General features: G+C 36.7%; 1 protein-coding gene across 2 annotated transcripts in view; it reads right to left on the bottom strand.

Moving 5' to 3' along the window:
- Positions 1-803: 803 nt before the first annotated feature.
- LOC109677361 (chemokine-like protein TAFA-1) overlaps positions 804-13,893 on the bottom strand; it is a 528,286-nt gene continuing 515,196 nt past the window's right edge. The window contains exon 5 of one of the 2 annotated variants that reach the window (XM_074044189.1): positions 804-12,554. In XM_074044189.1, coding sequence (XP_073900290.1) covers positions 12,537-12,554 — 18 coding nt within the window. In that variant the 3' untranslated portion in view covers positions 804-12,536. The remainder of the gene's footprint in view (positions 12,555-13,893) is intronic. The other variant, XM_074044188.1, reaches the window with a different exon arrangement.

Raw genomic sequence — 13,893 nt, 5'->3', positions numbered from 1 at the left:
TTGGTGACACCAGGAGCACACAGTGCCTCTACAACTCTGTGCCTCCGGCTACTCACTTTCACACTGGAATTCCTTCCTGAGCCTTGAGGTCCTCTTAACTACTGTTTTTCATGAAAATGTAAGCAAGAATAATAAATCTTTGAGATATATTTAGCCCTGATAATACTTCTTAAATAGCACAGAAGATATTTTATTTATTTTTAATCTCTACCTTGAAGCCTCAATACTGAAATCATCCTCCTGAGAAACACAGTATTGAAACTTGAGGGCTCCTGCAAATTCTGACACACGCTGTGCTCTAACCATAGTTACTTAGGAGCAAAACTCAGAATCTCACAAGTATTTCATAGATCCTGGCACAAGAGAGCATTCTACACTGTTGTCTTAGTGGCTGGCATGCCAGGTGAAGGAGGCACAGGTGAAAGGAACCAAATGTCACAGCTAGAAATGTCCTTCAAGTGGTCTCAAAGTGGCAATGAGTGGGGGCTGTTTGTTGGTTTGGAAATTCAGAAAGTTGCAGGGCGAAGTGTTTCTATGTTTTAATGATTTTTGCCTACAGCGAGGCCTGTAGTTTTAATATAACGCAATACCTGGCCTTTGAGGGCCATGTAGAAATTAGTGCAGGGAATTTTTAGTTGTTTATATCAGTTGTAGTACCAAGTGGCAAGTAGAGAAAAATGTTCTTTGTCTTGAAATGTATGATATATTTCTGTTCAAGGGAGATCTGATTATTGTCCCTTTGAATTGTCAATATCCCACCAAACATGAATATAAGTGAAAAGCCTGCTAATAATAAGATGAGTCCAGAAATGAATTCGATATGCAAAAAATAATTTTTTAAAAAAACAATTGAGACACAATTTATATAACATAAAATTCATCCCTTTAAAATGTGTACAGGTCAGTTGTTTTCAGTATATTTACAAGATCATTGGCCATCGGCTCTCATTCCAGAGTGTTTTCATCTCCCCCAAATCTCCCCAAAACAATGAATTAGCAGGTGTTCTCCCATCTCCCTTCCCTCCAGTCCCTAGCAATTAATCTACTTTCTGTCTCCATATAGTTGCTTATTCTGGATATTTCTTATATATGGAATAAACCAATTTGTGATATTTTGCATCTGGTGTCTTGCATTTAGCATAACGTTTTTAAGGTTCATACATGTGTGGCCTGTATCAGTACCTCATTCATTTTTATGGTTGAATAATATTCCACTGTATAAACATTCCACATTTTCTTTTATTCATTCATCTACTGATAAACGTTTGTGCTGGTATGATTTGGCTGTATACCAAAATTACTCAGCAATATAACTATCATGTAAATAGGAAAGAGATGGGACTATTTTGTTCTGAATTTTGTTAAGAATACTTACCATTTTAGAAAAATAACATTATCAAGAGCAATTTGTGGTCTGGAGTCACCAATAAACCAACTTCTTTCAGTTTTGAAGTATAGATATTATATTTCTGGTTTATGTATAAATACCTACACATATGCACACATTTCCCCTTGGTCTATACTTTAAAATATAAAAATGTGTCAGCAGTATCTGGATAAGTTTTACTTCTCTTAAATCTAAAACTTTTTCATTCTATGTGTAAGTATCTAACTAGTTAATTACATCTTCTGGTATTATGTACCAGAGTATTTACAATTTAAAAGAAGTATTTTTATAAATAGATTTTTAAAAATTGCATCTATTACATTTGAACATTACATTGTCTTTTCTAAATTACATAGGTAGGGTAGGGAAGTTCTGCTATTTATGGCTGTCATTTCAGAAGGAGTAACAGGAAATATTTGTTATCAAAAGTGGGTATTGGATCCTGCTTGGTTGGCAATTACTGTATTAGGGTAACACTGTAGCAAGATTATCTTGTGAGGAGGTGTCCCTCTGGCAGAGGACATGTTTCTTTGGTGGCATTTGTACGCACACAAAGATGTTAAGCTTCTAAGGTATTTGGGAAAGTGACCTGCATTTTCTTTTGGATTGGGTAAATTTGCCACAACCACAAATTCATTAACAATGCTTGTTGCACTTTGGAATGTATGGTGCTTGGTTCCATTTAACAATTTTCCCAGCACAAGAGAAAATAGAACTTGCAATGGTACAAAAGAAAATCAGACAGTCTTCATTGTAGATACTCCTGAAAAGAGCATTGAGACTAAGTAACATTAAAACTGGAATGTGAAATAGAGTCGAATGACTTTTTGTCTAGATGAATTTTCATTGATATGCCACAAGTCATTCATGATATTGCCTTTTAAAATTTAGTATATAACTGGATGATATCTATATAATCTGACAGAGTATTGTTTGTTAAAGGTCCTAGAGACATCCCTGGCTAAAACAGTGAGTAACTTGCTTATCTTTACATTTTTGAACCAATTCATGCCTTCAGCCAAGTTTGAAATTTTGGCCATTTTATTTTTGATTTGTTTGGATATTGTCTGCTTCCATGATTTCAAACTTTTGGCTGGTTCGTTTTTGCAGCTCTAGTTATATCGGATTAAACACTACTGAAATTTTTTTGCTATTCTTTACAACAAAGAGATGTTGGTTTATTATAAAAAAAATAATAAAATTCCTATGACTGCAAGCCATTTTCATCACCACCCCATTCTGGATGTAATTGACTAACTAGAGATGGAGCTGGCTTGCCTCAGGTGTGGTCTACTTACTCTTAAGAAACAGATGCCATTGAAATTGGGAAAAGGACCTGTTATTGCTGGTGAGTGATGCTTTTAGGGCAGTTAAGAGATATCTGTATGTCTGAACCAAACAACCTGGCTATTGGCAGTTCAGTTGCTCTTCAGAATTGAAGGGTTTTTTCCATTACAAGCCTCTGGCATTAGAGAGTATAGCTAATTCCATTTTCATTCTGTCAATAAGAAAACATGCTCAGAGAAGCACAAATTCTGAGAAGGGCAGTATTGCTTGGGAATAGATCTTGCTTTAGCATTCCTAACAGTTTGGGCTATGTTTGAAGTCCATCAACAAAATGGAACTCACTACCTACTGAAGAGTAGGAGTAGTACTGTGGAGTAGTCTGTCCATGTGTTAAACTGAAATATGCTTAGCTATAAACTCATGGACTTTTCTTTTTTTGGTGGTGGTTATGGCTGGGGTTTAAAGTCAGGAGCCTCATGCTTCCTAGGCAGGTTCTCTACCAGTTAGTTGATTCACACCCCCAGCTCCATGCACTTTTTAGAAGCCAATTTAATTTTGCTTTTAAATCATAGACACTTGAATATTTAAATGCAGCTCCTATTCTTGGCCCACTTATTCTTTGTCCCATGATTCTAAGCATTATGTCCTTACATAGGTTCTAATCCTCATAACTGCTTCTGCATGCCTCTATGTTTGCTTCAACTTGCTTCAACCATGCAAGACTGTCAATGAGCACTTGGGTGGTAGATCAACTGCAAAGTCGGTCAGTCTGTGTGCAATGTCCAACCGTCATTCACATGGCTGATAATAAAACACTGTATGAGATGCTTAGGACAGAACCCATTATTCTGCTGCTGAAAATCTTTGTTCACGATACCATTAGTCCACTAATTAGAACCATTTGAGTATGGCTATGATCACCATGCTTCTGAGCCCATGTGGCTTTTTTCTTTTTTAACAATCATCCAGCCTTCTGTATGACAGGACAGGCATCAGAAACCTTTCCTAGCACTGGATCAGATAGTAAATAGTCCAAGTTTTAGAGCTGTTGCACCGATTCTACTGCTACTCTAGCACAAAAGCAGCCATAGAATATCTGTAAACTAGTGGCTGGGTTAGAAAAAAACTTTATTGTCAAACACAGGCAGCCTGGCAAGATGGTTCACATCTATAATCCCATCTACTTAGGAGGCAGAGAGTGGGTGAACTGGGGTTTAAGGTCAGTTAGTGAGACTATCTCAATCAACAAGCTAGGTGCGGTGGTGCACATCTGTCATCCCAGGTATGTGGGGAGCTGTAGGAGGAGGGTTATAGTCTGAGATCGGCCCAGGCAAAAATGTAAGACCCTACCTGAAAAATAACTAAAGTAACTAAAGCAAGATAAAGGGGGAGGAATATGGGCATCGCTAAAGTGGTAGAATGCCTATCTAGCAAGCTCCAGGGCCTGTGTTCAATTCTCAGTACAAATGAAAAACAAACAAACAAACAAAATAAACCCAGCCATAGTTTGGCAATCTCTTATGTAGACTTGTTCTTTGCTAAAGTCTAGATTTACTATGCTCATCATTTTGTTTTAATTATTCAGACTAGTTAAATACAAGGCTAATGAATGTATCAGGCATGACTTTTTCCTCAATAAACTCACATTGACTCCTGGTGATTACTGTTTCCATAATTACAAAAATTCCCTTCATGAATTTCTCTAGAATTTTGCCCTGGGTTGGCTCAAGGTCACTGGTTTGCAGTTTTCAGGATTCACTTCAGTTTTTTAAACAGTTATAACTGGCACTTCTTCCTGCTCACCTAAACTTTCCTGGTGCACTGATGTGGCAAATTTTTGACAAACTCTTTTCTTTGGTATTGGGAGTATAATCGCCACCCCCCCTCTTGCAGGCAGGGATATGCTGGAGGCTGCTCTCACTGGCTTGTGGGAGTTAAGCGTTTGCATTTTTCCCCAACTCCATATTGTCATCTTGAAAGTAGCTCTGGTAGGAGTATTTACGCCACAGACACCAATAAATAGTAGAAACCAGACCTATCTCTCTTCTCTCCATTGCCCACAGAGTAACTGAATCCCTGAGGAGAGTTGGATGCTGTCTTACACATTTCTTCCCTACCTTGGGTTTATTTCTCTCTTAACAATATTCCTTCCAGGCATTTTAGCCTGAAGATAATTTTTACTGACACAGAAAATAGAAACAATGTAGCAACTTGTGAAAAATCCAAATTCAGTATCACCCACACATTATTGGATTCAGGCAATAGGTTTGCCCTTTCATTGTTTTTCTTGCTTTGAACACAGTACAAAAAGCTCTTTAGGTTCCTTTTAGCATTTCTGGAGCACTGTGAGTCACTGGGAGAACTGAACCTTCTTAACTATATTCTTAGAGGATGCTGTCACTCTCATTTATAGTCTTTCTCGATGATTTGCCTTTCCTAAATCTTCTGGTTATGTTTTACAGTAAATGGCCAAAGATTTATGCAACATGAAGAGAAAGCAAACTATTGCTTATAACTCTCAAATTTCCAAACTATTTTGTGTTTTTAGCTAACTCACCATATTCCCTCATTTTTAACATTTGTTGTTGCTTACATAGAATGTCAATTTAAAGAACCATTTTGAGAAACTGTGTGACTCCTTAAGTTATAACTAAAAGTCAAGGTTAATTTAACACAATGTACTCACCAGGAGTACCATTTAGTAAAAGAAAATATGAGAAATTTGAAAACTTCTTATTAACAATTCAGTTTCAACTATGTTCTCTGACGATGAGGCTAGGTCCTATTGGAGCAAAATGAATCAGAAGAAACTATAGCTTTCTCTCCATAACTTATCTCTAAGAGATACAGCACAGTCATATGCTTGATTTACAATTATGGCCTTGGATGACTGGATCCATAGAATGACGATGGACTGCTTCAGTTAAGACCTGAAACGAATTCATCTATTCTTCTATGAAAGAGACGGCATTATTCACTGCTGTTCTCAGACTCCAACAATATAAGTGTCCCACTATGTGACTAAATACTATGAAAACTTCCTTACTCCTTCCCTTAGTTATACTTGTGTGCCCTTCAGTCTCATCTCCACTTTGGAAATGGTTTTCTCAAAACATTGTCATAGGAAGACCTTGAAACAAAGATTTCAATGCAAAAAATTTATTTGAGAGATGAATCTAGGAAGCACTGATAAGGAAGTATGGAAATAAGACAAGAAATGGAGGCAAATCAATAAAGTATCAGTTTATGAACAGGTATGGATTTGGTTAACTGCACCTTACTTAAGACTTCTTAAAAGCTGAACAGAACTGTACTGTCCAATATCATAGCCACTGGTCATATGTGCTTAAATTTAAGTTAATTAAAAATCTAAACAAAAGTATAAGTTAGTTTCTTCACTGTAGTTTACACATTCAAGTGTTTGATAGCCGCATGTACTAACTGGTTACCATTTTGGCCAGCTCAAATAGAGAGTATTTTTATAATGCATAAAATTCTACTGTGTTCTCTGGCACAGACATATTTCAGATTTTCCCACCCGGTAGCAAGGAAGTTGGGGGAATCTATACGCTAATCCATGTGTCATTGGTCAATGGTTGTTCTTTTAATTTTATAACATACATCTGGTTTTCTCTGCATGGATATGGGAAAAAGTAGAGGACATGGACAGACATCATAGTGTCTGCTGGAAGTATAAATCAGATTGGGTTGCTCCCAGCTTAAAAAACATTTTTCATGGCTTCCTGCTATAATTCAGATAGAACCTAAATTCTTTATCATGCTCTATATGACCCCATAATCTGACTTCAAGTTTCCTTCTCCGATTTCATGACACTTGGCTCTCAGTTATCTGTACTTTGGCATCCAACTGAAAGGGACTTCCTGTATATTGTGCAAACACATTGAAGTCTTCCTTGATTAGGGCTTTTGCTCATATGATCTCCCCAGCTGTAATATCCCCACTTTCTCAAGTCCACTCCCCTTAGTTCACTAAATGATCATTTCCTGCTGTGCTCAGTTTGCAAACAAAATGCCACCCCTCTAGGAAGTATTCCCTCATTATGTACCTAAAATTGCTCCCATTATATACTTTCTTGGCTCTTTTTGAATTTTGTGTGTCACAATTTGTGATTATTTGTTCATTTTGTTTTTGTATCTACCACCTCTAGAATAATTTAAGGTGTGAGGTCATTCTCAGTATCCAGTACTGTTCCTGATACATAGTAAGGACTTAAAAGATACTTGTTTCTTGAATAAATGAAAGAAAGTGAGCTTTGCCATTGAGGCAAGTTTAAAAGAGGTCACAAATCTATGATAATACAAGGTGACATGTGAATCTGCTTGAACAATTAGCTTGAATTACTAGGGGTCTACATGTGGGGAAAGAGTGGCCTAGCCATGACATCATTTGTGGCGGCTCATATTTGTCTTATGTACCAGATGGCTTGCGCCATCAGTAATTCATGTTCTGGATAAACGTTTTGGACACCAGCAGGGTGCCTTCTCCAATATTCAATTACTTGATTATGTTATTAGTGTTGCTCAACTGTGGGTTATATTGGCATTTTCCAGTGGCTTAAAATACCAGCAGTGGTGCTAGAGGATGGAGAATTCTACAGAGTCCAGTGAGGGTCTGTCTAGTCTTTGAGAAATCTAGAAAAAGAGTGTGAAATAATATTTTTAGCTGTTTCCAAGTGTGATTCTCTTGCATGTGGAATCACTGACACAGGGAGCTTCTAGGTAGCACTGCAGTAATAGCAGGTATGATGATAATAATATGCTTCTCTAAAGCTTTATATTTGTAGAAAAAAGAGTTCCGCTTTCTCTATTTCCATAGTCCTTCTATCACCTTTAAATTTTGTACAGTGATCTCCATTTTCTAGACAATAAAACCAAAGGAAAAAGGGTATAAGATTTTCTATGTTTTAAGTGTAAAACAAAGACTTGAACCCTCGTGGGCTATTCTGGCTTATAAAACTGCTGCTGTAGTAAATGACCTAGTGCTTTTTAGGTCTGAGATGTGACGAGGAGAAGAGAAGAGGAGACATGCTAGTGGTGATGTGAGTGAGAGGAATGAGAGAGCCTGAGAGGTTCTCAGTCTGGCTATCTTGGGAGGATTCAGATTAGTGACCAAATAAATCAGGAATCCACATGGAATCCAGGTGTGAATAGAAAGAAGGGCTTTTCCTTAGAGGGAAAAGGTCACAAATTGACCTCATGTGTGGGAGGTTGTAGGTGTAAAGGAGGAAGAAGATGGTGAAGGCCATTTTCATAGGGCAGCTGGTACGTAGCATTATTTTTTGAATAAATACACAAGCTTCTCAAGTCTTCCTATACCGGCTACCTTCTAACTTGATAGTGCTTCCTTCTGGCCCCCCAGTTTTGCTCTCATATTAGCTTGGTTACCCCAAAGTAGGAGCCTATGGAAATTGGATCAAGTTACTCCTTTCCAGTACAGTGGTTACAACCTTGGCATTCATCTATCAGAGGAAAACTGAAAATCCTTTCAAATTTTATTTGTAGACTTTATTAATAGCGAGGTGATCACTCCATTATGCTTGGCCACATGTCTATGGGTCATGATCTAGTTGCTGAGCTATACTGTTTCAGTCTGGCTTCAGGTTTTCCTCAAGGAGTGCACGTGAACCTACTCTTGGGTTATAGATATTCTAAGCAAATGGAAATCAGGACTGGATAACCATCACCTGGTCTGTTTTCAGTTATGGCTGGGGTCCTGTTTTTCCTTTTTGGTGACTGGTTATTATTTTCTAAACAATGAAACAAGAGATTAAAAACATGAAAGCTAAGTATTTTTTGTTTTAAATGAAAGAAACCTCCTAAATAAACAAAATGAACAAATGGACAGTTATGGGCCAATAACGTGAGCATGTCATACTATCAAATGATATGTCTGTGAGGTTTTTCACAAGAGAAAAAAAATCCTGTTCTACCAAACCTCAAATCTCTAAATCTTTAATAGAGGATTTATTGGTGTGTGTGTGTGTGTGTGTGTGTGTGTGTGTGTGTGTGATTAACGGCTCCCTCTTTAACTTACTTTGAAGAATGAACATGATTCTGTTTCATCACTTCTGTACCATGCCCCTGGGTACTAGGAAATTAGATTCTATCACTGTTGCTACTCATCCCAGGATCTCACTTTCCTTTGTAGTGCCTTTTATCATGTTTTCTTATATTTATAAAAAAAAAAGATAAGAAATGTCTTGAGTCCGACAATTTACTGAACACTAAATTTTTTGCTTAGAAAGTAGATAGCTCATAAAAAGAGACATGGCATGCTTCTTTGTCAGGGAACCCTCATAGTTTTTGAAATGGAGGTATCCTGCTTAATTAGAAGAGAAAGCCATGTTATGGTATGGGATTTAACCTCTCATGAAGCAGTGCAAATCTCATGCAGGTTAGAAATGTGATGACTCTTCTCAGAAAACAATTTTTATACCCTCTCTAACTTACTGTATCAGTGACAATGGCAAGGTGGCCTAATATATTGTACTATAAAATCACTATATTGCTTTGTAAAAGCTACACTTGATCTGATCAAAAAAAGATGTTGACTTGTGTATTGAAAATATTCTTTATCATTCCATAATAGAAAAATCCCAAAGTATTCAACTTCTTCATGTGCTTTCTGAGTCTATTAATAGACAAATATAACCACCCAACAATGTCAATAAATGAACTTGACCCTACTCAGACACTGTTAAGAAATAAGCTCCATTTTCCCTTTGCCAACAGCATAGTTCTATATGAAACTCTTTGCATTTGCTCTAATTATGCTACATTATTTATTGCACTGAATGCATAAGCTCAAAATCAGTCTTAGTCATGCCATACTGAGCTCTTTATTATCAGAAATATGTGATATAAGTTCTTTTGCACCATAAATGTTCAGATTCAATAGGCAGATGGTAGCTACTGAATTTCCCAGACTGGAGCAAGTTAAATTTAAACCACATTTTGATGGTTCACACATTTGTATAAGGAACTTGGATAAATCCAAATTGAATTTGACGACATTTATAAATATTTGCACTGTCTTATTGGATGGTTGCCTGATTCCGATGTGGTCTTTTTTCCCTAGTTCTTTCTCTAGGTCTTTTAAAGGAGGTTTTGGCATGAATTGATCATCAGGAAGTGATCTAACAGATGTAGACCTCTAGACTAACTCTTTCATTGACTTATAGTCACTGGGTATGGAACAGGAAAAGCTGTGAGCACCATACATCATGAGTGATGAGAAGTGTCTGCATGTAAAATGTCTTACAAAAGAAAAGAGCCTTCTTTCTTCTCATTGAATTTTCATTTAGGATCAATGCTTTTAAAAGAGGATTCCAGGAAACATTCTTCTCATAGTAAAGTCCACATGTTCAGACAATTTAGAACAATAATAATGATTGTAGCTTTGAAAATGGGATTAGCTCATATAATTTCAGGATTGTTAGGAAATCTTATGCAGAAGTCTAAATTTCTGGTTTTCTTGAAGAATTGAAGATATGACAATGTAATGATTCTATACTCGCTCAGAAATAAATCCTTGTAGCTTCCTATTATACATAGTATGCATGTTTTCTCTTAACTAGCAAAGTGACTACCAACATGTCTGGATTCTGGTTTTCTTTTTATTTAAACTTGACCCTCCTTTTGTATGTAGTCTTTCTGGAAGATATGGTGTCTTTTTTTGTAGGCTCTGACAATTCTCCCAGTAAACATATCTATTTTTTTTTCCAAATATATTTGGCTATAGAAATATTTTCAGGCACATTTTGAAATGTACTGTTCTAGAGAATTCTTTGTGTTTGTGATTTCAGTTTTAATCTGGAGTTTACAGAAAAAAGTCAATTTATAGCATATTATTAGGTGAATAGATCTGGACTGTGAATTTAAGAAATTCTGATTTGCTGGCATGAATGCTGTTTTCTTTTATTTATTTATTTATCTTTTTGGTTTTTAGAGGCAGGATCTTGCAATGTAGCCCAAGTTGGCCTCAAACTCACAGTCCTTCTGCCTCTGCCTCCTGAGTGCATCACTACCATGCCCAGCTATTGGCATGAATTTTATGTTACCTTCTGATAAATATTTGTGGAAGTCTAGATTTTTGCAGTCAAGATGCCATTTCTCTCTCTGGATCTTTTCACAGTCTTTCAAGATACAGAATAAAATCTTCTGGCTAAAGCATTTATACATTAAATCACACTTCAGGCTACCTTGGTACAGATGAGGAGTCTCTCAGTTTTACCTGAGGTTTAATATTAAAAAGTACAGATTCTTGAACCCACTGCACTGCTGATGTAATAAGAGGCCCTGGCATCATGCATACCAGAGAATAGGTTTTGGAAAACATATACTGCAACATGATAATAGGATTAAAGTACAATTAAACTTTCTCTAGGAAAACTAGAACTAGTAGATGTTTATTTGTATATGCCGAGTAACTGAAAATAATTTCCATTTGGGGGAAAACGCCCCTACATACATATTATCCCACTGACCATTGTGGTAGCCTAATAAGTGGATTTGATAGTTTATTTTGTGGGCTGAACATACTTAGGTTATACTTAGTGTATACTAAGTTTTGAATTTCTGATTTTCAAAATAATAGGGTTAGAATAATAACCACGAATAGAAGCAAAGACCTCAAGCAGGAAGTCCTGTCTAACTGTAAATCTCTGAGTAGGGTATTGTCTGGATTTGGTTAAAGCTGATTCTGTAAAAATAAATGCCAAATAAAGAGGACAAGTAGGTTTAAAAAGAAGTTATTTACCACTTTAATAGGGCTGTCCAACATTTGGTCACATAGATCATTATGAAACCTAATTGCTTTCATAGTCTTCCTATCTCATCAGATGAGATCTGAATTCTCTAGGAAAAAACAAATCAAACATAGAAAGAGGTGCCATGATAAGACTTGTTGCTACAGCACTATGTAGTTAAGTATGCCAGACTTTGGATTTAATCAGAGGACATTTCTGCAGTCTAGGACAGCTATACAGAGCCCTAAGACAATGTATTTACAGGACTTATTAATACAGGGACCTACATCCTACCATAACTCTGCCAGAGTCTTAATAGCATGGTGGAGCAGCTCCCTTGGTAATCCTCATTTTCTTATAACTGTGGAAAAGCTAGTACTAAAAATATTTTCCTGGAAGAGGTTAGAATGGTTATTATATATCAATTGAATATAAAGTATGGTTATGTAAGCCAAGCTAGCATGCTAATATTGCACAGGGTAGAAAGCAATAAAACAGGACAGTGTGCTTCCTTGGGCCGTCTGGTAGAAACAGAAGGAAGCTCTCAATTCCAATATCATTACAATGCCTCATATTCCAGGAGTCCACCTGTAGCTGGCCTTCCACGGTCAGTACCATGTTGAATTCTCACAAGGGCACCTATCTTCCTCTCCAAGAGAAAAAGAAATGATAAACCAAACCAAACCAATAAAACATCCAAACTGAAAGAGGTACACCAGCCGTCTCACATTGTGGTACTGTTAATTTCTTGAAGAGAATATATAATATTTCAAAATATTATATATACATATATTTCAAGTGATACAAAGTAACTGTAGCTCCAAATGAGAAGATAGTTGATCGCTCTTCATGTTCCCCCAAAATTTCATTGATAAAACTCTTTTGTAAAGCCACTTTCCAAGATGTTTTCCATAACTTAGAGTCTTCTTATTATGAGATGTTTCTTTACACACAGTAAGCACACTGTGATTATCTGGTAACCAATTGAAGTGCAAATAAGAGATCCATTTGGCTTGTAAATGTATAAGATATCTTAAATTCTCAAAATGTATTCTCCACAAGTTGGTTTTCCTTTTTCTACAACAATACTTCTGTTAGGTTCTTGGATGAATCTGAAATCAAAGAAAGAAAGACAGAAATTTTAGGAAGAAAATTATGAAATAAAGAAACAAAGAAATGTATTTATGCAGAAAATGAGGACATCTTGAGTTTTTAAGATGTTGCTTCTTGCAGGTGATCTGAAGTTAAGAAAAACATCTTAAAGTTTACATTGGTAGTTTTCAAATGGTGATCAAAGCATATGGACATGACCCCTGTGTTTTCACAACTGAGAAGACTTGTGAAGCAATGTCTATCCAGGACTGGCTTTATGGGCATGCAACCTATCCAGTTGCTCAAGGCTCTGTCCCCAAAAGGGCCCATGCTTGGTTTAACGGTCTTCCATTGCTTTCTTGAACTTATTAATAATTTTTAAAATATTAATTGATAATTCACTTTGTGGTAGGCCATGTAAATTGTGAAATTGATCTGTCTATAATGCGAAGTTGAACTAGAATATTTCATTCCATGGCCTTGTCAAATTGGCCTGTTTCAAGACATTGAGGGGTAGCAAAATTAGTTAGTCATTGCTCAGTTTTGTCCACATCTGTATAGGAACATAGACGACCTTTGTTAGGTGAGTAACTATTCCATTCAATGATTTAAAGTGATTAAGAACATGTTCCTGTAACTGTAGATGTCATCTAATCAATTTCAATATGGCCCTAAAGACTTAAATATTCCAAAGGACACATGTGCAGAGAACTGCCCTGGAACATAAATGATGATTCTAGTAGAGTTAAAGCCTTTCAAAAGTTCTAGAAAATAAGGCATTCCTGTTATCTTTTGATTTTTTGTGGTACTGGGAGTTGAACCCAGCGCTTCATGCATGCTAAGCAAGCACTCTCTCACTGAGCTATACTCCCAGACCTCTTACTTCTTTTTTTTATTGTTTTATTATTCATATGTGCATACAAGGCTTGGGTCATTTCTCCCCCCTGCCCCCACCCCCTCCCTTACCACCCACTCCACCCCCTCCCTCTCCCCCCCACCCCCTCAATACCCAGCAGAAACTATTTTGCCCTTATCTCTAACCTTGTTGAAGAGAGAGTATAGGCAATAATAGGAAGGAACAAATGTTCCTGGTTGAGATAAGGATAGCTATACAGGGAGTTGACTCACATTAATTTCCTGTACGTATGTGTTGCCTTCTAGGTTAATTCTTTTTGATCTAACCTTTTCTCTAGATCCTAGTCCCCTTTTCCTATTGGAGTAGATACTAAGGTATCTGCTTTAGTTTCTCTGCATTAAGGGCAACAAATGCTAGCTAATTTTTTAGGTGTCTTACCTATCCTCACCCCTCCCTTATGTGCTCTCGCTTTTATCATGTGCTCAAAGTCCAATAACCTTGTT

This window comes from Castor canadensis, chromosome 10, assembly GCF_047511655.1.
Source record: "Castor canadensis chromosome 10, mCasCan1.hap1v2, whole genome shotgun sequence".
NCBI lineage: Eukaryota > Metazoa > Chordata > Mammalia > Rodentia > Castoridae > Castor > Castor canadensis.
The sequence above is the reverse complement of the archived record's forward strand: the minus strand, read 5'-3'. Positions and strand labels throughout refer to the sequence as shown.